Source organism: Tamandua tetradactyla, chromosome 18, assembly GCF_023851605.1.
Source record: "Tamandua tetradactyla isolate mTamTet1 chromosome 18, mTamTet1.pri, whole genome shotgun sequence".
Lineage (NCBI taxonomy): Eukaryota > Metazoa > Chordata > Mammalia > Pilosa > Myrmecophagidae > Tamandua > Tamandua tetradactyla.
Genome location: NC_135344.1, coordinates 49,539,527 through 49,562,138, shown reverse-complemented (window position 1 = coordinate 49,562,138; position 22,612 = coordinate 49,539,527). Strand labels below are relative to the sequence as shown.

General features: G+C 35.8%; 1 protein-coding gene across 1 annotated transcript in view; it reads left to right on the top strand.

Annotated features, from left to right (window-relative positions):
* Positions 1 to 22,612, top strand: part of ASXL3 (ASXL transcriptional regulator 3) — a 167,148-nt gene that overhangs the window by 96,787 nt on the left and 47,749 nt on the right. The window contains exons 7-9 of the mRNA XM_077135674.1: positions 362 to 479; positions 1,497 to 1,616; positions 9,508 to 9,671. Of these exons, the coding sequence (XP_076991789.1) occupies positions 362 to 479; positions 1,497 to 1,616; positions 9,508 to 9,671 (402 nt within the window). The remainder of the gene's footprint in view (positions 1 to 361; positions 480 to 1,496; positions 1,617 to 9,507; positions 9,672 to 22,612) is intronic.

Here is a 22,612-nt window from a genome sequence, read left to right as displayed (position 1 = left end):
ATATATTTTTATCCCCGTTTCGAAACATTTATTTTACATTTATTTTACTTGGGAGTCATAGTTTCAAATGCCACCAGCTCTCAAGTCATACTGCCAAGGTAGAACAAACTGTTAAGTGCTGCTTTGTTGTCAGCATTGAACTGAAAACGGTCTCAGGTTTATACCCTTTGTCAGTGATTTCATGCTTTGGAGGGAAAATGACATGCAGGCGACTCTTAAGGATCCCGACAAATTAGTGGCTCTGTGGAATCTAAGTCTATGAAGAGGTTGTAGCTAATGATGGGCAAATGGATCATTTAATTCAATTATCAGAAATCATTTTGGTTACATTTGCATGCTCTATTTTTATTATGTTTTGTAGGCTTTGAGGCAGCAGCAGAAAAGAAGAAATGGAGTCTCAATGATGGTAAACAAGACTGTTCCTCGTGTTGTTTTGACACCATTAAAGGTGTCTGATGAGCAATCGGATTCGCCTTCAGGTAAAGAACTCAGATACTGTATGCCTGGTGAGATTTCTTCCCCGGGGGAGACTTCCTCATTGAGAGAGACGTCAGGATTTTTTTTTTTTCTGAAACCGAATACTCTTTCCACTTGAGATTTGGGGTGATTTTGTTATATCTTTGACTTTTTCAGTGATTCAAAAATACAGGGTATTTCCCCCTTTAAACAACAACAAAAAAAAGGTATCAGATTGCTCATCATCAAATGACTTCATTTGCTAATGTCAGTCCCTGAAAGAAAATGGGTGACAATGCTAGGTAGATTTTCCATTTTTTGTTTAGCATTTTTGTTGTTGCTTTTGCTTTTGTTTGAGTGTTGAACTTCACTGGTGGACCACATGCTGATCTGTAATGTCATCACAAGCAGTTCTGTGAGTGTGAGTTTGTTTTTCAATACTCTGCTGCAAACTCAGGAATCCTTGATTAGATTTTGTGTCTGCCAACATTCTCCTCACCTCAGTGCAGCTCTCACCTTTCCTCCTAATTTCCCTTCCATCACTTTATCACCTAGGTATCACTCTATTTATTATAGATTGATGCTTGCTTTCTCTTTATACCTCAACAAAAGTTATTTGAAAAGGTAGGATCTCCTCCTCAAGCCTCCCTTCTTCCTTCCTTTTTCTTTCTCTGTCTTTCTTCATCTCTATATAGTATAGCATTGTTAAGGGTTATTCGTGTTTGTGTTTGTGTGGGTGTGTAGTGGTGGGTTTTTTCCCCCCTTAGGATCTGACTCTTTCTCTTAACAGCTATCAGATCAGTGAACATATTTTTTGTCTTCACTATTAGGCCATCTGTTCTTGCTTTTTGTTCTATTTGATTGATTTATTAGGCTTTTCTCTTTATATCCAGTAGGGGAATCTGATTGTGACCAAAGGTGTAGTATATTAACTCTTAGAAAAAGAGATTTTATCTATGGTTTATAAAACAATTTTTAGATTTTTCTTTTTCAAGAGAACAGGAAGAAGATAATGACACAATAACTATTTTCTTTTTTAGGATCCGAATCTAAAAATGGTGAAGCAGAGAGTTCAGATAAAGAAATGAAACATGGGCAAAAATCTCCCACTGGAAAGCAAACAAGTCAGCACTTAAAAAGATTAAAAAAGTCTGGTTTAGGTGAGTTTTCAGTAGACTATGATGTTTTGTGTTTTGGAGATTTGTATCTTTTCAGATGAAATTATTAAAAATTTTCAGAAGATTTTCTTTTTAATGTTTAAGCAAGGAAATTTAAAAATCCTTCCAGTTTGCCTTGAGATAAAACAGGATGTTAAATAAGGAAAACCTGTAATACAAGTAAATGATCTTAAGCTTATTACTAAGTTTGTTTTATAAGTGCTGTTGCAAGATGAAACAGAGTCTAATGGTAAGAGATTTAAAATTATGTATGTATCCAAACAATTATCTGCCAAGTCATGATTCTTTTTTAATGTACATTGTCTTATCATTGCAATTTTACTTTATTGAAATACGTTATATTGGGGAAAAAACTCCATATTGAATGGGAGGGTACATTGTCATCAGGTTCTGCTGCAGTAAAACTGTTCTACCTTGCTTCTTTTCTATGCTGCTTGAAATACTCAGCAGTCCCTGTCTAAAAAATAGTATAAAATTGCTGAGAAATGTGGGAGACATAGTCCTTGGCTCTCGCAAGTCAGCACCAGGTTTTCTTCTGAAGATTTCCTTCCTGCTAACTTTTCATCTAGACCCCAACAGCAGTATTCAGGGAAAAAGGAGTATGAGAATTAAAAAGACAATCATAAATGTATCCCGTCCTGAACATTAAAATTCTAGACTGTCCCTGCCTTGTCGAATGACCCTGGACCTAATGGCTTCATTTCTCTTTCTTAGTTATTTCACTTGCGAATGGGGCTAATGGCAATGACCTCGATCATTGTGACATTTTGGAAAATGATTTGCAGAAACTACAAATTTATGGTCCTCAGCTTTATTACTGGTTCTGCTACTTACTTTCTTGGCAACCTACGTTAGTTCGTATTGGCAGAGTTTATCTGTTTGTAAAACTCAAGCATTATTTTAATCCATTTATTTTTCACTGTAGCTTTATTGATTACTGACTATATAGCAGTCATTATGCAAAATTCTGAGGACATAACTTTCACTGAAAAGCTTTTAATAGCACTTTAAAATACTTAGATTTTAAAGTATTTTAAATTGTGGGGGGGGCGGGTCACAGTGGCTCAGCAGGCAGAGGTCTCGCCTGCCAAGCTGGAGACCTGGGTTCGATTTCTGGTGCCTGCCCATGCAAAAAAAAAAAAAAAAAAAAAAAAGTTGTGAGAAAATGGAATTTGTTTTGTTTTAATTTATTTGAGCAGAGCATAATGATCAGTTTTGCATTATTTCCAAGTTCAAATGATTTCTTAGTCATTGTCTAGCCCCAAATGTACATTTTTGTGTATAACCACATATATACAATGATGTGATTATTCCAATCCTTTCAGTGTCATACTGTAAAAACGTCAATATGAGCAGCTTCTGAAAAAGAAAAATATAATGGGAGAATAATATGTAAAGAATGTACTAACAAAATGAAACAAAACCAACAAACTACCACATTATAATACCCTAAGTAATTGAAGGTCAGGGACTATCAGTTAAAGCAGTCTGCTTTCAGCCTCAATAAAGTCAAAGCCATATAACAAATACAAGAAATTGCAGGCTCAGAGGCCTCTCCAGATATTTTACTTAGCCATCACGAGAACTCAGAGTCAACAAGGGAGCATACTGTGGTATCAGGATCCTCCCAGGAGCTCAGATAATTAATCAGAGCCCCTTGTATTTTAATTACTATTACTGAAAGTCTATACTGAGGAAGATGTTGAATCAGAAATTGTATTTATTTTTTTTACCTTGATAGTCAACTAAAAGATATAAAGACTGACAGACAAGCCTACTCTTAGTAAATCTTGTATGCCTTTAAACATCTTATTTGTTAAAAAAGTGCATGGTATCAGAAGTATTTCAGCTTTGTTGGCAGATTTTAAAAGGTGGTAAAGGAAAAAAAAACCATTTTTTTTCAAGCAGCTTAGTTTTAGAATACAAAGAAGTAGAAACAATGAAGCTGTTTTAATGGAGGATTGGAGAACTGAAATCATACTTACATTTTTAATGCACTGATTTAGGTACTTTGATATAAGTTGTCTTTTTTAATCTTTAGTTATGAACAGTAGAATGCTTTCCATCTTACAGATGTTAGAACTGAACCTCAGAAGGATTAAGGAGGTTGCCACAAATGGCATAGCTAAGAGACAAGTGAAGGCATATCTAGCTCTAAAGTGTAAGCCCTGGATATGATCTGAATATAAATCACCGTCCGGTATTTTAGACCCACAGAAGCACCATTGGGGAGCTACACAGAGCAGTAGGTGGCATGACAAGTCCACCATAAGTGTCAAAATGCGGGTGCATACTTACACGTAGGGGAACTAACAGTTAGGTCTATTCACTGGTCCTGTACAAGCCAAACATAAGGGGGAAGAAGATGGGATTGAAAATAAGTCAAATAGGAGACCAAAGTAAACAGAAGGTGATTACTGGGAAGGAACTATGTGACTCACTACCCTAGCAGTGTGGAATGGCTTATTTGGTGCAAATCACGTCAGTTGTACTTAATAAGCCTCCAACATATGCCCAGTGTTATAAAATGAAAAGGAGAGACTTAAATGTAACCGTCTCTAGCTAAAACCCACATCTCTTTTAGAAAGTAATGTCTTTGATGTTCTGTGACCTTAGAAACCTAAGCATATAGAGTAAAAGATTCTATACGCTGTGAAGTATTTTAGAATCAGGAGAATATTTAGTACTTTGCAAAGCATATTCATGTCTATTTTGCTCTCTCCTCTTTGTTATTAAGTTGTTAATAGAACCTTCATCTACATTTGTGGTCCTCACACCACTTATACTGCCTCCTCCTTTTAGTAGGTACTGAATAATTTTTGGATGAATTACATACAAGTACCTGAATGAGCTGGGAGGTTTGGATGAATGAGGCATCCTGTTGGTTCCAGCATCATTGTGCACTTCCTCATATTTCCTTGAATAAAAACAATCCTCTGCTTTCGGGAGGTTCATTCTTTGTGACCTAGTGTATGGGCGCAGAGCCAGTGCAGAGAGAAAGAGCACCCCGGCCCTCATCTCTTCACCAGCTGGACAGGGAATTGAGTCAGTTCTGGGCATCGGTGTGATGGTCAATTGCTCTCAACTGTTGGCTCCCCTCCCCTCTCATTCAGTCATCTAGTTTACACAGTTTCAGAAAGTTGGTATTAACCTTTTTTTTTACCTTTCTGTGTAGGAGTAGCTGCAGGAAGTCCTAATCTTTTGGAATGAATGAAAACAAATGTCATGTCGGCTCTGATTTATATTGGTAATGCGGAAATCAAATCCCTCCAAACAGACTTCATGATTTGGTCTAAAATTTCATTGTCCATTTTGAGATTTCCCTAACAGGATACAAAATGCTTCTAATAGACCTCTAAGAGCTTCCTCTTGCTCTCTGGCAACTGCTTAATTTGTCAAATGACAGGATATTCCCCCTGTTGAAGATTTATGTTTTACCTGGGTCTTAGAGTCTAATGAGTGTAGCCCAGAGTCCGAAGGATACTGCTTGAGGACACAGCAGACCTCCTCGAGCTCCGTCATATGCCCAGCTTCCCCGGAGAGGGTCAGGAACCCACAATACAAACATAATGAGCTCAAACATCCCTCAGTCTTCCTAGTTCTGATGGTGGCAGTGCTGAAATTCTTATGAGAAATATATCACTCAGCATGGAAACCCACTGCTTCTTGATGTGAATATTTTATTTGGATCTAGATAGTATTTCTCTGGTGATGCTATTGTAAAGCAAAAACAAACAAACAGTGAAACCTTGTTAATTCCTCTCCCATTTCTAAATCATAAGGATAGAAAACACTATTCTGATATATTAAGAAAAGACAAATGTATATGTTTGTTTTTATACATGGGCTCTTTTATTATCAAAGGTCTTGAAAATTATTATAACAGTAAGTAGGAGGCTATCAAATAACCAGAGGAGAAATCACATCTGGTGAGAATAGGGTAGGTGCCCTTTGCAAATGAGGTTTGAAGTGCATGTTTTTCTTGCCTGATCAGTTATTTTAAATAAATATTCTCAGTATAAAAGGAGGTGAAGTCATTTACTGAAAAGCGACTCATTGGGAGGGGTCATTGGAGATTGAGAAAAATATAAAACTCTGAGCAATGTGAGAAATAGGTTTTATACTGTTGATTGTAATTTAGTATGCTTCAAAATCTTTAAGAATATTATAGAACAAAGATGCTTCAGAGAAGCACATACTGTTTGACAACTGAGCCAAAAGAAGATCTATTTCAAAGATGTCCAAAATATGTTTTATAATTTTGGAACAGAGATTGAGCCGAAGAACTTATTGCTAAATGTGTTGTCACACAGGATGTTTAACTCCATTTTAATTATCCTTACACATATACTCCTAATTGGCTTAAGAACAATCCAATTATATTGGATTGTCTTATCTTATTAAAGCTGGTACCCCATCTCCCCACAGTACTCAGTGGAAGAAAAGGATACAGTTATTTTACAGCCTAATTCCCAGACACTTAGCCTAAGGAGTGTGAGTTAGCTGAGGTAGGCTGAACGGGAAGGGGAAGCAAATATAGCCAGTCACATAACCACAGTAAAAGTCTACATTATACAACAAGATGGTATGCTGCCCGCATGATAAAAATCACAGGAACGTGTCCCACTGGGGTCCGGGAAATGTTCTGTTATTTTGGCCAGGGGAACCCTAAAATCACCAATCTAAGGAAAGGCTACAGACTGGTTTAATGATTCGTATTCCTAGAAGGGAACCCACGTGGAACTTAGGCATAGAATGTGCACACACAGAATCGCCGAGGGAAGGAACACCTACGAGAGGCAGAACAAGAGCTTTTGTTCCAAGAGGAGAGGTGCCTGGAGAAATGCAGAAAGAGTTCAAAACGATCTTGTTGGTCTCAAGGAAGTTAGAGAAGAATGATTCTGAACCGCAGCCCAGAGAAGGAAAATATGCTTTCAGAGAGCAAAGTGAAGGGAAAATTATATCAGAGGACAAAATCTAGTCATCTAAGACATGAATTAACATAGTCTTCAAGAGGGAAGAAATGTGTGAAAAGTCTACTGGTGAGCACTGAATCCATTAAGAGAGAGTACCAAGGTTAAAGAGTTATGGAATTATGGTTACAAAATAGAAATCAACCTTGATGATTAAAAACAGTAATAGAGCTAACAAGAAAATGGAGTTGAGGGAGAGCAAAGGTAGGAGAGAGTATAAGTGTACTTATTTTCTCAACTTTTATAGTGTATTCACATTTGAAGCGAATCATTAAAAAGATAATTACTCCAATTTGTTTTTTCATTTTTTTTAAATATCACTGGAGAAAACTTTTAGATGTCAATATATCTTGTGACAAAGTTTAGCAATTGTATTTTTTGAATTAATATCCTTTTTAATTATTATTTAAACAGAATTAATTGAATTTAATGCTTTTAAGTCAAATGGTATGCTGCATATTTTTTTCTGAAATGATCTCTGACTAGATACACATGAAGAAGTGTTCAATAATGCTTAATAATGCACTAAGGATAATTGTATTGAATGATAGGATTTTAGGTAGTGTTCAAATTTAATTTTATTTTTCTACATTGATTTATTTAAAGAGTACACAATGTTTTATAAAACCAGCAAAGTCGTAATTCTTCCCCTACATTAAGATTAAACTAAATAAAATATATTGGAATGAATCCCAGAAGTTGGACTCAAGGAAGGAATTTATCTTAACCCTCCTCAAATATATCCATTAGAAGCTCAGATTTGTTTAGCAAGCATTTTTTAAATTCCCCCTCTGTGACTGGGTAGGATGAAGCAGAATTAAAAACTGGTTCAGGTTAAAGATCCTGAATTTAAGGAACTTAAATTTTAGCTAGGAAGAAATATGAGAAATGAAAGAATACAAAAGCGGAGGTAAGATTATATCATTAAAAAGTCGATTTAAATGTTCAAAATCTATGCTCTTTTAAGCTTTCTGAAGATGGGTGTGGTGATAATCTACTAGGGTTCTATCAGAAAACTTCACAGGGAAGGTTTTCAATGTATTCTATCCTTTGGTAACACAAAAGAGAGAGCATTAAGACCACTGATCTGCAAGCAAAACATGGAATTATCATCTAGTATTTTATTTCTACTTTGTTTTTATCCCCCTTAGTCACTAGTATTATTTTTTACAGTCAGTCTTTGTTTGAACTTAAGCCTGTTAGTCTTTTTGTTCACCATTGCTTCTGCAATCCACCCGTTCCTTCCTTAATTTAATGTATTTATTTTTTGAGAGCGCCCATTACGGTTATTTCAGCAAGATTTCCTAAGAGATGGAGTTCTAGTTTTGGATACTGAAAATGTTCTTTTACCATTGTCATTTTTGAGTGGCATAGATATGAATGAAATACTAGATAGATGCTTATTTGCCCTTGAGTCTTTGAACATATTTCATTGTCTTCTGTTATTTTTTGCGATAAGAAGATTTCTGTCAGTCTTATTGTCATCCCTTTGGAGTTAATCCATCTTGTGTTCTAAATGATTTTGAGATATTCTTCTTGTTTTTGATATTCTGAGATTTCAGTATACCAGATGTAGGAATTGTCATTTATCCTTCTCGAGTTTGAGGTTACTTTATCAGAGGATTCATACCATTTTTTTTTTTTAATCTAAAAGAATATTTCAACCGTTAATTCTTTAGATAAAGTCTCTGCCATCCTCTGTGGGGTTTTTTTTGTTCTGATGCTCCTATTACAAATGCATTCTGACTGCTTATTATTTTCTTTGTATTTCTTTTTCTATCCTTTTTTCCCAGTCATCATTTTCTTAGGCTGCATGCTAGATATTTTCCTGTACTCTACATTCTAATTATTCAGTAAGTGTTTCCTCTATCGCCATTGAGTACTTTTTTTTTAGATTTCTAAAAAGCAAATTTTTATTTCCAGAAGTTCTGTTTTTACATATATCTATTCTTGTATTATAGTGCCCTATTTCTTTGTAATGGTTCTTATTCCTACTTTTGCCTTTATTTAAAATGGAGGTCAGTAACCTTTTTCTGATAGAAGCCAGACAGTAAATATTTTAGGATTTATGGGCTAGCCAAGCACTATCTGTTACAACTATTCAGAATAACTGCACTGGAGCACAAAAGCAGACATGGAGAATACATAAACAATTGGGTATATCTGTGTTCTAGTAAAACTTTATTTACCAAAACAGGCGTTAGGCTAGCTTTAACCTAGAGCCATAATTGCTGACCCCTGATTTAAAACATGAGCTATTATAATCACATTCAAGTGCTTCTTTTAGCTCAGGTTACTCAGTCTAGTAATTCTTCTGTTTGATGTGTCAGCTGACTGAGTTACTTTCTTGCATGTCCTAATTTTTTATTGTGAACTCACCATTCCATTGGAGACATGTGCCTTTTGAGTTGTGGAATTACCCTCTAAGCGTATCTGCACTTCAAACCTTTTATGTAATATTTTATAAAGGACTACTTTTTAAACTATCACCCTCAGAAATACCCTGAATAGGAAGGAATATTCTGAAATAATTTAGTGCTTAGAACACTGCCTGGCCTGTGGGGTTCTGTTAGAACTATTATTATCACTGATTCTAGGCTTCTAGAATCTACATAAAGTGTTGTTACTGTTTATGTTTCCAAGGTGTTTGAAAATTCTGATTAATTGAGAGATGATAACTGAAGCACTTCTTTATCTGGACCTGGTGCTAATTTGAGTTAAAGATATAGATGACACTAAACAAATTATATTCTGAAAATTGAAGACAAAATAAATCGGAATGAAAAAAGCTTTAGTTTTAAATATATTATTAAAAAAATATATATGTATTATGCATGCATTTCTCCCCACCACACACACACATAATCTATAGTAAATTCTTACCTCCTTTTTTGTCACAGGACATTTGAAATGGACCAAAGCTGAGGACATTGACATAGAAACCCCGGGATCCATTCTTGTCAACACTAACTTGAGGGCATTAATAAATAAACATACGTTTGCTTCCTTACCTCAGCATTTTCAACAATACCTCCTGCTTTTGCTCCCAGAAGTGGATAGGCAGGTAAGTAGACATTTTAGATATTTGCTGTCAGTCAATAATTATATTTCATGGAGTGTCAAGGCTGTTAGTAGAGGTGACTGATACATGGACAGACCATTTTGTAATAATACAACATTTTGATGTAATTTATGTGTGAGTATGTATATATAAGGATGTATATATGTTTATTGCTATCATCAGTTTTTTGTTTAATCTCCCAAAAGAGAACCATTTTTTGCGTCTCAGGAGCAAGCCAATTCAAATTTTAAAAATGCTGTACATGGCTAAAGAGTGAAAACAACAGACCTACTCACATTGGGAAAGGAAAACAAAGAAATCAAACATTCCATTATCAAATAAATCTTTGAAGTAGCTGCTCCTTTGCCTGGAGGGAATATTGAAGTGCAGCAATAAAAAGCCAAGGTTTCTAAGAAATTATGTAAATGTTTTTATTCTCAACTCTTTCCAAAAGCATTTAAAATTTATGTTTGCAGTTGCCTTCTGAGAGTCTATCATCATGAGTAAGATTGCCTATAAATACTCACCTTTTATCTGTTTTTTTTTTTTAGCACAACTGAAAATGCTTTGGGTTATAAGTGTATTTTTTTATTATTATTTTTGAAGAGCCTTTAAAATAAGAGAATACAGATATAGGCACATAATAGCAGGCATCAATCATCATCCAAGGCTGTTTCCTTAGAAAAGAAAAGGAAAAAAAACTATCATGTAAACTTTTATTAAATTCCACAGGAATTATTAAGTGGTAGCTAGGAAACATTTCTTTACAGTTCTCATTTTAATAAATTTCGACCCAGTTTCCAACTGATGGACATGATGCATGTGTGTTTATGAATTTGTATTTCCAAATGATATGCACGTCCCTGTATTGAAGTTGGCAAGATTGAATCTATATTTCCATATTACTTTGAATAAGTTTTCTCAGCTTTTTATTCAATTCCGTTTATGCTAACTTACCTATCTCCTTGTATGCATACTTAAAATATGATGAGCAGCAGTTTGCTATCATTCTTATGTATCTCTTTTTGGGGGATTATTTATATTTAGGAAAAGATTATTTTGATTTGAAGCATTTCTGTTTGACTGGAAGTGCATCTTCATTCAACAAGAATTTATTTGCTATCTACTGTGAATGAGACATGTTAGGTGCTTTGGAATAATAGAAAGATAGTAAATGTTTATTGAATGAAGTTTGAATGAATGATAAGTACATTCTGGTTGGGTACTGATACATTGTTGTTACAGACTGTTATGGTAAATATGAGCTACATGGGTGAGCTTCGGTGGAGTGAAGGGGAGGACACCAAGTATATTTGCTTCAGTAGGCTGAAGCAAAAAACCAGAGACAGATTTAAGAATCTTGGATTGAGCCTTAAAGATGTAGGTAGAATTTGAATAAAATGGACTGAAAAGTAACAAGTGAAAAATCCAAAGATGCAAAAACCAAAGATTAATTTGGTGAGAATCTAGAATGTAGGAAGAACAGAATAAATGAATCTGGAGAGATGGATGCGAAGTAGATTTCTGAAGATTCCTTGAGTATGAGGCTAAAGAGTCTGAAAAATACTCTCCCTGTGTCTGCAATGCAGTCATTGAGAGCCTTTGAACAGTGCTATGATGTAATGAGTGCTGCTTTTTGAGAACACTCAAATGGGAATGTTAGAGTTGGGAAACACAAAAGTAGAACTTAGAAATAGTTGGGAAGCAATTTTAGTTGTTTCAAAAAGGCCTAATAAGGGCTTGAATTGGGGAATCATATTGTAATCAAAGAAGATGAGGATACTGCTATCATCATCCTCCTCATCCTCTAGTGGTAACAATTTTACATTTTTTCAAATAAAATTTGAAGCGAGGTATAGAGAGAAAATACTAATAACTCCAGTTTTCAAACCTGCATGGCCTGAAAAGGTGGTGCAGGTACTAAGAAAACTACTTTTTAATACTGATTTATATCCTTACAGCATCTGTTTCATTAACTTCAACATATATATGCTTTATCTTGTTTTGCAACTCCATTTTCAGCTCCTGAAATAAGATTTGGCATGTACAAGGTAGAAGTAAATCTTTTTGGAGTGAAAAACTGACAGATCCTCCTAGCTTTAGCCAAATATGTCGACAACCCAGGAGGCCAGAGTCTAAAGCCAGTGTTTTATTCTGCCTGGAGGAGTTTCTGTTACCCAGTTCTTTTTAGTCACTGTGAGAAATATAGATGAATACGGCATAAGACCTTTCCTCAAATACCATGGAGTCCATTAGGTAATTATGTATTCAAGGAATATTTATAGAGCATCTACTTAGTAATATGCTCTGCTAAATACAGAGGAAATACAAGGACGAATCTTATGGAGGAATACCAGTCAAGTGGAGAAGAAAGACAGACTCACATTGAAATAACTTCCCTTTGTTCAGTACTGTAAGAGAAGTTGAAAAACTGTGTAGACTTACATCAAATTTAGTATAAGACCTGGAAGAGTCACATAAATGTCAAAACAGAAGTATAAAGAAAGTCCAGTAAAGGCCTAGAGAGTGAAGATGTTGAATCTGAAAGTAGTAGTGGAGAAGACTTTAGAGTGGGAAGAAGTGTAAGGACCTGGAAGTCTGGTAGGTATCTTGTAAGCCAAGCTAAGGAAAAGTAAATTTTGCAGAGAGAGAGCATGTCATTTACAGCAACTTGCTTGCTATGTTCCAGACTGATAGTTGAGTCTGACTACAACGTCTTTCAGGGGAGAAGCGGTGGGATTTTCTGCTGAAGGCATGGCTCCACAACCTTCATAACCTGGCTGCACCCTAATCTCTTTGAACTTGTTCTGAAACTATCAAAGATTTTTCTCATTATAGTATGAGATTACTCACTGATAGTATAATGTAAACCAATATTCTTGTAACTGGACTTAGGGAAAGGGAAGAGTTTCCAAAGGATAAGTAAATACACTCCTTATTTTCTCCTGGGATCTAGTAGCCCCATGAGTGATGGATTGGACAGCAGAGAGATAAGACAAGAGGAGACTGGTTAAGAGACAATTGCAGTAGTTGAGATAGCAGATAAAGGTCTGACCTTGGGCTTTGGTCTTGAAAATAAAAAGAAAGGGATGAATTCCAGACATATTTTCAATGCAGTACAAATAGAAATGAATGACAGAGTACCTCTGGCATAAGGGTTGTTAAATGTCTAGAAGGTTATGGAAGATTTTGTCTAGGATGACTTGGAAGGAGAGAGAGGCTCTGAGGCTCTGTTAGTGCATAGCAAGAAATTCAAGCTCCTTCTCTGTGCCTTGCTGGAGGTGGGCTTAATTCTCCTTCCTAGCAGAAAGGGATATCAGGCTGCCCAAACTGCTGCTGTTTCAATCCAGTTTATAAATATCAGAAAAATGGATGAGCACCATTCTTTCCTGGACCAGGAGGAGTAGAGAAGGCATGAAAGTGTGAAGCCAATTACGTAGACTCATTTGAGTCCATAGGAGGTTAATTTCTAATTACATGAAATATTTGAGAGGTATTTGTACAAAGGTTTCTAGATACATATTTATACAAAATTTAAACTCCTTGCTTTCTTTTTTCCTTTCTTTAACTACCATAGCCATCTGCCTGATTTCTCCCTGAAAAATCCTATAGGGCCTCCTACTCTGACCCGTATTAAGCCACCATTCATTCCATTATTACATCCTTATAGTTTGGGAAGCTTTATTTCCCATTTATCTCACCACTGCCACCCATCCTGAAGCCAACCTCACTGGGTGTTTGTTTATTTTTCTGTTTGTACTTTTGGGTCTACCTTTCTTAGGGGTCTGTTTATCGTAGATTAAATTTTTAGTTGTTCCTAGTTATTTTTCTAACATTTTTTGCCTCTAATCATGTATTTAATTTTACTCTCTTTCATGCATTGTATTGCAGGTAACAACAAAAATCCAGCTTAAACTGGTTTAAACCATAAAGGGTATTTATTGGTTCAAGTAACTGGAAGCATTAAGTGTTAGGGTGGACCTCTTCTAGGTGTTTGACCTGGATTTCATTTATTATCAAGGGCCCATTTAATTATTACCTTTTAATTACTTTTAAAATCATCTTGATGCACTTTTAGCATCAAGATCCAAAATAGAATCAAGCATTGTTATTAGTTGCCCTTTCTCTTTAGATTCCTTCTTCCTGGAACAATTCTTCAGTCTTTTCTTGATTTTCATGACCTTGACACCTTTTTGATAATTATAAGCCAATTTTATTTGTGTGATGTTTCATCGTGGTTAGATTCAGATTAATGCACCTGTGGAAGAAATACCATAGATCTTCTCCTTGCGTCTTATTAGGTGGCACACAGTTTTGATTTGTCCCAATACTGGTGATGTTGACCTCGTCATTTGATTAAGGTACATCTCACAAGCATCTCCATTGTAAAGTTACTTTGTCCCCTTTTGTAATTAAATAGCATTTTAGGGGAGCACTTTAAACCATGGAAGTATACTGTTACTTTTCTCATTTCAACTACCCTCCTTTGGTTGTTCTCCAGCTATTTTTCTATTTATTTCCTTACATGCACTTAAAATGGTCTGTGGTTAGTTTGTTTATGTATTTGTCTTCTTCATGAGAATAAAAAGCCCCAGAACAGGGGCTGTGTTTTTTTCTACTCACTGTGCTTGGCACATAGCAAGCACTCAGTGAATGTTTCCTGAAGAGTGAATGAATGTAGTCTGGGAAATGAATTATAGGACTAGTACAATGAAGGTGGTAATCATAAGGGCTTTAGCTGAAGCTGTTATGGAATAGAAAAGAAATGCCTAATTCCTAAAGCATTTTGGAAATAAAATAATCAAAACTTGATTTAGGGGAGTAGGAGCAATTGAATACAGGTTTTAAGTAGTATATATTTATTGCATATTTGAGATATATAACAAAAGAGTGGTAATTTTTTTAAGCTTGGGTAGATTTTAACATATCTTTTGACCTAAAACTAAAGAGACAGATGATGGGAGATATTTAAGATAGAGGACAGAAGATAAAATGTATTGACAACTCTTGAAGTAGAAAGAAAGGGACAGACCCTTTTGGAGAAGCTGATTGATGAAAAAAAAAATTACACTGATTTATGAGATAGCAGGAAAGGAGGCATGAAGAAATAGCTAAAAGTGAAAATTCCAGTGCAAAGTAAAGGGTTTTCAGCTGGATGGTTATACATTTGTCTGCTCAGAGACCAGAGAATTAGGGGGTTTCAGGATAGTAAAAAAGCTTTGGAAAGCAGCCTTATGGACCATGGTCAGGGTTCTACTCCCAGGAAAAGGTAGCTTCTGAGCCATACTGAGGGCCCCTTCAGATTAGATGGCTGTGGACAGACAGAGGTGGTCTACTTAGATGTTTTTCCTTCCTGCAACACTAAATACTTGTGCATTTTTCTTGTAACAGATGTACCGGAAGTTGGATTTTGCAGAGGGTAGTGATCTCTAAAGGCTCAAATTGAAGAAGTTGAAGGATTGTAGGGAATTTATGAGTTACTTGATTATGCGGTATAGACCGGATAGGCAGATGTGAAGTCAGAAGGGATGAAACGAGTAGAGATTTCAGGGAAAGAAAAATGGGGGTTTAAAGGAACAAAGATGTGTCATTGAATGAGTTTCAGAATAATGGACTTCAGATATGATCAGGTTTATACAAGCAGAATTGTCAAAAATCAAGTCTCCTGGGCCATGGCATGTTGGTTAGAGAACAAATACAAAGACACCAAGAAGTCAGAGCAGCGTTGTCAGTACTGGCAAATATGAAAAATGATAGCTCATCCTTCATTCAGGCGCATATGAGGATTTTGACTGAATAATTTCAGTGTTTGTGTTTATAGCCAGACGAGCCTTTGTGCATAACTCCTGCAAGATGTGCTTGGAGAATTTTTAGAACTTCCTGATTATACAGTGCAGATCACTTCTTTCTTTAAGAATTTGTACTTTATAAACTGTGTCTACATAGAACAATTTTGTGACCTTTTAAAAATATACGGCAGCTGGTGGAATAAATGTCAAGTAAAGTGGAGTCATATTTAAGATTTTATTACACTTTCAAAATGAACCTCACTGATGAATAGGTTGTTGTCATTTCTGTCATCTGTATCATTTTTAGTGATGTTCATCTCTGCTTCCATTAGTGGTATCAGGGCTACAAGAGCCATTTCTCCAAATCCTTATAAGACCATCTTCCGAGTGCTTCTAAATAAATTATACCTATTATTTTTTGTCCAAATGGTAATTGTGGCATTTCAATCCTTTCTTACTGATCTCCCAATTTTGTTCTGCATTCATATTTGTGTGTTGATGGTCTGTTTAATGGCCAGCCATTGAAGGCTATGTACTGTGTAGGCTATTTAAAATCCTATCTAGCTTTGTGCTCTTAAGGTTTTTTGCACTCGCTGGCAATAATGCACACGATTTTAACTGTGGCGAATGCCATTAAACTAAAATGGAACATTTACACAGTCCCTTTTACAGAGAATTTTGGATCAGGAAAATGAATGTGTGTGTCAGACATTTTACAGCACATGAGAATGTGATTTATTGATTTCTGATGGCTCTGTTGGCATCAGTGTATATATTTAAAGAAGTCACACAGCCTTTATAAATGCAAATGGGAAAGAGCTTTCCATCTTTTCCTCCATGGAAATAGCTCATACATTTGCAAGAAGTCAGGCTCCTCTTAGAGAATGCTCTATGTACTGTATATATTGATTTAAAAATTATACTGTTATTTTATTCCACACAGAGCATATATAATGAAATGTCAATTTACTTACAGATTATTAAAATTCATAAGTATTAAAGGTATGAAAAAGTACTAGTATCTTTTAAGCCTATAGGTAAAAGTAAGTATGTACTTTAGTTGTAATTATTTTAATGGAACTGACACTTGGGCTTTCTCCCTGCTTTTGAAAGCATATCTTAAAGTACTTAGGAAATCCATTATTCCTTCTTGTCTAAGTCAATACTGCTGATAGTAAATCATGCATAGCCAAAGATATCCCTGCAGTTCATGCTGATTTTTTCATTCTCACCATTTTGACTGTATGCTTATTGAGGAAAGTAGTTTCATTTGTATCTTATTCATTCCCCAGTTAACTGGATAATGAGCAGCAAATTCAGTATCTGTTTCAATGTATGTGGAATAATGTACAGACTGGAATGAATCACAGATTTGCAAGTAATTGCAGGTAAAAGGCAATCCAACAAACAGTTATTTCAGTCCCATGTGTAAGGTGATTAATAGAGCACAGACTGACTTAACCTGGAGAGCATACCATATATTCACAGGCTGAAAAGTTATATTTGTATCATATGTATATAGTAGGCTATGCAATTCACTAGACATGGAGGATATCATGTTTCATGAGACTAGTTTTCCATACTGCTGGAGGAGTCCTGCTTTCATAGAGCTTATACTTACGAAGAACAGCATTGCAAATAATGAATATGCTAAAATTATGACTGGGGTTGCATTTAATCTAGAGGCCAATTTAGGGAGAATTGACATTTTAGGACTATTCAGTCTTTTGATCAATAAACATGGAATATCTCTCCATTAATTTTTGCATTCTTTAATTTCTGAAAAACAGTGTTTTTATAGTTTTAGTGTACTGGTCTTTCCCTTTTTTCACATTTATTCGTATTTCATATATTTGGATGCTATTAAAAAAGAATATTGCTTTTAAAATTCAATTTTTGACTGTTCATTGTCAGAATATAGAAATATGATTGATTTTTGTACATTGATCTTGTACCTTACAACCTTGCTTAAGTCAGTTATGGTACATTCAATAAGATCTTCTAAATAGATAATCACATTATCTGTGGATAATGCAGCCTTACTGCTTGCTTTCCAATCTGGGTGATTTTTATATTTTTATTGCCTCATTGTACTAACTAGAAACTCCAGCACAACAATATTGAGTGGAGCAGACATCCTGCCTTGTCTTGAACTTAAGATGATAGCATTCCGTCTTTCAACATTAAGTATATTAGTTGTGTGGTTGTCATAGATCCCTTTTATTAGGTAAAACTCCCTTACATCCCTAGTTTGCTTAGAGTTTTTATCAGGAGAGGACGTTGAATTTGGTCAAATGCTTTTTCTCTGTATATTATGATGTATATATGATTTTCTTTGAAGTTTTTAAATATAGTGGTAGTATATTAATTTTTTTAAATGTTAAAGCAACTTTGCATCCCTGAGATAACCCCATTTGGTTATTTGATTTGTAAATTTTTGTTTAGAATTGTTTGACCTATGTTCATAAGGGATTTTGTTCTGTCATTTTCTTCATCTTGTAATGTTATTGTCTGATTTTAATATCAAGATAATGCTGGCCTCGTGCAATGATTTAGAAAACATTCCCCCCCTTTTCAGTTTTCTGGCAGAAATTGTGTTATTTGGAGTGGAGTTATTTTTTTTTCATTAAAATTTGGTAGAAATATTCAGGCAAACCAACCTTGCTGGGACTTTTGTGAGAAGACTTTTAACTGTAATTTCAAATTCTTTAATAGGTATGGGGCTTTTTGAATTATCTGTTTCTTCTTAAGTAACCTTTGGTATTTTGGGTCTTTCAGGGAATTTGTCTATTCCATACAAATTGCCAAATTTATTGGCATAAAATTGTTTATAGTATTTCCTTCTCCTTTTTAAAATTAATTTTGTTGATCTTTCAAGGAACTGGCTTTTTGTTTTATTGATTTTTTTTTTCTTTTTCTGTGTTAGTTTCTTAAGATAGAAATTGGAGAGACTTGATTTGAGGCCTTTCTTCTTTTTCTAATATAGCCGTTTAATGTTACAATGTTCTCCCTAGGTACTTCTTTAGCCATGTCCCATACATTTTGATGTTTGGCTTTTATTTTCATTAAAGTCAGAATGCTTTCTTATTACTGATGTGTTCTTTTCTTTGATCTGTGAGAGATTTAGAATTGAGTGATTTTGTTTTTAACTATGTAGGGATTTTTGAGAGAAATTTGTTCGTTTGTTCTTTGATTCCTGATTTAATTCCATTGTGGCCAAAGGACGTACTTAATATGATTTAGATCCTTTTAAATGCGTTGAGTACTTTTTTGTTTTGTTTTTTGTTTTTGTAGCTGAGATTGGTCTGTCGTGGTAAATGCTGCTTGTGTACTTGTGAAAGAATATGTATTCTGCTGTTCTTGCAAAGAGTTGTCTTTAGATGACTGTTCAGTCTATTAGATAGTGTTGCTCAAGTCTTCTGAAACTCCCTGACTTTCTGTCTATATGTTCTGTAAATTGTTAAGAAAAGAATATTCGAAATCTCTGACTGTAGTTGTGGATCTATTTCTCCTTGCAGTTCTGTCAATTTATTTCATGCATTTTGAAGCTCTTTATTAGACATAAAATGACTTCTTTGCCCATAGTTATGAGTCTATTCTCTGAAATCTGCTTTGTCTGATATTAATATAGAAAGCCCAATTTTAGTTTAACAAGTTTTAGCACACTGAATCTTCCATCCTTTTTATTTTCAACATGTTTATACCTTTATATTTATAGGCATCCTATAGTGGCAAAAATAAGAAAAATGGAGATTGCCAAGTGAGAAACCTAGTGAGAAGTGTATATGACCAATATGGAGAAAACTAGGAAAAATTACCAAGGCCTACCAGAGAATAGCTTTTAAATAGTATTTAAAATGTATTTTTAAAATATTAAAATATGTGGCATTAGAAATATGCAAACATAGCCAGTACAGCTTAGAAAAGAAGTTTATGAGATTTATGCTTTACAAATATTAAAATACCTTATAAAATATAATTTCGAAAAGTACAATTGGTAGAGGGTAGGGTATATCATTGAAACAGAACAAAAGCCTACAAAAAGTCTCATATATTTATTCGAATATTGTGTATAAAAACGGTACCTTTATCTTACTTTTTAAAGTTGGTTCAAAAATTTTGGATAATCTACCCCCCGCTTCCTCTAATCTTACCACTCTTAGCAAACCAATCATTTTGTATGCTCACCTGAACACATATACATATATATTCGTTCCTTCCTTCCTGGTGTCAAAAAGGTGACCATAATATGAAGGATATTCTTCAACTCTTTGTTTTTTGTGTGTGTTTTTTTCAACTTAGCAGTATATCATGGACATTGTTTCAAGTATAACCATTGTGCTAGCTTGAAACTGTCATGTACCCCCAGAAAACCATTTTCTTTAATCCTCATTCAGTATTGCTGGGTAGAATCTTTTTATTGTTTCAATGGAGATGTGGCTCACCCAATCATGGGTGGTAATTCTGAGTTGATTTCCATGGAGATATTCATGGAGATATTGAACCCCATTCAAGGTAGAGTAGCTTACTGGGGTCTTTTAAGAGGGAGCCATTTTGGAAAATGCTTTAGTGCCAACAGAGTCCACACAACCAGAGGCCTTTGGAGATGCAGAAGGAAAATATCCCCACCCCCGGGAAGCCTTATGAAATGAGAAGTGAAAGGTAGCAGACCTCACTGTGGGCCTTCCCAGCTGACAGAGGTGTTCTGGACCCATTGACCTTTCTTGAATCAAGGTATCTTTCCCAGGATGCCTTAATTTGAACATGTCCTTAGAACTGTACACTTGCAACTAATAAATTCCCCCTTTTAAAAACCATCCACATTTTACATTCAAGCAGCTTTAACAAACTAAAACAGATTTTGTTACTGGGAGTAGGGTGCTGCAGTTTACAAATACCTAATATGTTGGAACTTTTTCTTTTAATGGATAAAGGGAAGATTCTGGAAGAGTTGTGAGGATTTTGATAGAGAAAGCTTAGAATGCTTTGAAGAGACTGTTGGAAGGAATGTGGACTAAAATACCTCTTATAAGGCCTTAGACAGAAATCATGTACCTGTTTTGCAAACTGAAAGGAAAGCAACCCTTGTTTTAAAATGGCAGATAATCTGCCAAATTTGACTACTGGTTTTGTATGGAAGGCAGATTTCAAAAGCCATGAGCTGGGATACTTAGCTGAAGAGATTTCCACATTAAGTTTGGAAAGTGTGGCCTGGTTTCTCCTTGCAGCTTATAGTGAAATGCAACAAGAAAGAGATAAGCTGACAACTGAACTCTTGGGTATAAAGAAACCAGAAATTTATAATCCAGAAAATTCTGGGCTTCTAGAAAGGGAGCTCCAGAGAATAGTTTCCCATATGAGGATTTTAACAAATGTGGAACCAGTCAGTCATTTCAGAAAAAGCTAGGATTGGAGATAGAGTTATCTATAGGAAAGATCTGTGAAAAGTACTATTGTCTGATGGATATGATCCCTGCCTACTACATAGAAAACCAGCAAGAGTGCTGTGGGATCTGTATTAAAAGAACCACTAACAGTCTAGACTAAAAGGGACAGAAAAGGGACAAATGGAAGGAAAAATGACTTCAAAGGCAGAACTATGGAAGCTAAGATCTGAAGTCAAGAAACCTCCAGCCAAGAAAGTGGACCACCCATGCACTTGGAGAGGGTGAGTTTGCCCTGAAGGTAGAGGGCAGGAGTTTCAGTGCCCCAGGCCTCAGAGAGGGTGGAGCATATTCCTTGGGGATTGGAGAGCGCCTTACTGCTACCCCATTGTTCTGGATGGGTTGAGCATGTTCCCTGGAGATGGTAGAGATCCCGTGTACTGCCCTGATGTTTGGAGAGGGTGGAGCTGAGAAAAAGGTGGTCTCCCCAGTGTCCTCTGTGGTTGCATGTGGAGAGCACCAGGCCTCTGTGTAGGCCCTTGGAAAGGCTGGGACCACTGCTTTCTAAAGCCCTGAGGATAAATGCCTCTCAGACTTTGAAATATCTAATGGTATTTGCCCTGCTGGTTTTAGGATCTGCTTGGGACCTTTGACCCCTATGTTCTTTCTTATTTCTCCCTCTAGAAATGGGACATGTATTTTATGTATTGCGTCCTTTGTATGGTGGTGGTAGATAACTTATTCTGAGTTTTATTGGTCCACAGCCAGAGGAGGATTTTGCCTTCTGACAGGCCATGCATGTAGCTGACTTTGATGAGATTTTGTACTGTTTCTGACTTTGTATTGTATTTGTATTTTCACTGCAGTGGTTTAAGGCTTTGTGATATTGTGATGTAATAAATGTATTTTGCATTTGGAAAGAATATGTCATTTGGGAGTCCAAAGGGTAGAATATGCTGGTTTGAAACTATTGTTACCCCAGAAAAGTCATATTCTTTAATCCTCATTCGACATTGCTGGGGGGGATCTTTTTTATTGTTTCGATGGAGATGTGGCCCACCCAATAGTGGATGGTGCTTTTGATTAGTTGGTTTCCATGGAGATGTGTCTCTATCCATTCAAGGTGGGACTACTTACTGAAGTCCTTTAAGAGGAAGCCATTTTGGAAATAGTTTTAGTGCCGTCAGAGCCCCACACAGCCAGAGGCCTTTGGAGATGCAGAAGGAAAACCACCCCGCCCCTCGTTCCCTCCCCAGGAAACCTTATGAAATGAGAACTGAAAGGTAGCAGACTTCCGCATGGACCTACCCAACTGACAGAGTTGTTCTGGACCCATTGGCCTTTCTTGAATCAAGGTATCTCCTGTAAACTTGCAACTTGATAAATTCCCCTTTTTTTTTTTTTTTTTTAAAGGAAAGACAGAGAGAAGGAAGGAAGGATAGAAGGAAGGAAGGAAGGAAGAAAGGGAAACATTTTTAAACATTTTCTTGTTTTTATTGTATTCTGTTTCTCCGTTTTTGTTACATGGGCTGGGGCCGGGAATCGAACCGAGGTCCTCCGGCATAGCAGGCAAGCACTTTGCCCGCTGAGCCACCGCGGCCCGCCCAATTCCCCTTTTTAAAAGCCATTCTGTTTTTGGTCTATTGCATTCCAGCAGCTTTAACAAACTAAAGGAACCGCAAAATATTCCTTAATACTTATGATACTACTTTCTTCAACCATGCTTTCATTGACAGATATGCAGGTATTGTAAATAATCACTTTGTGTACA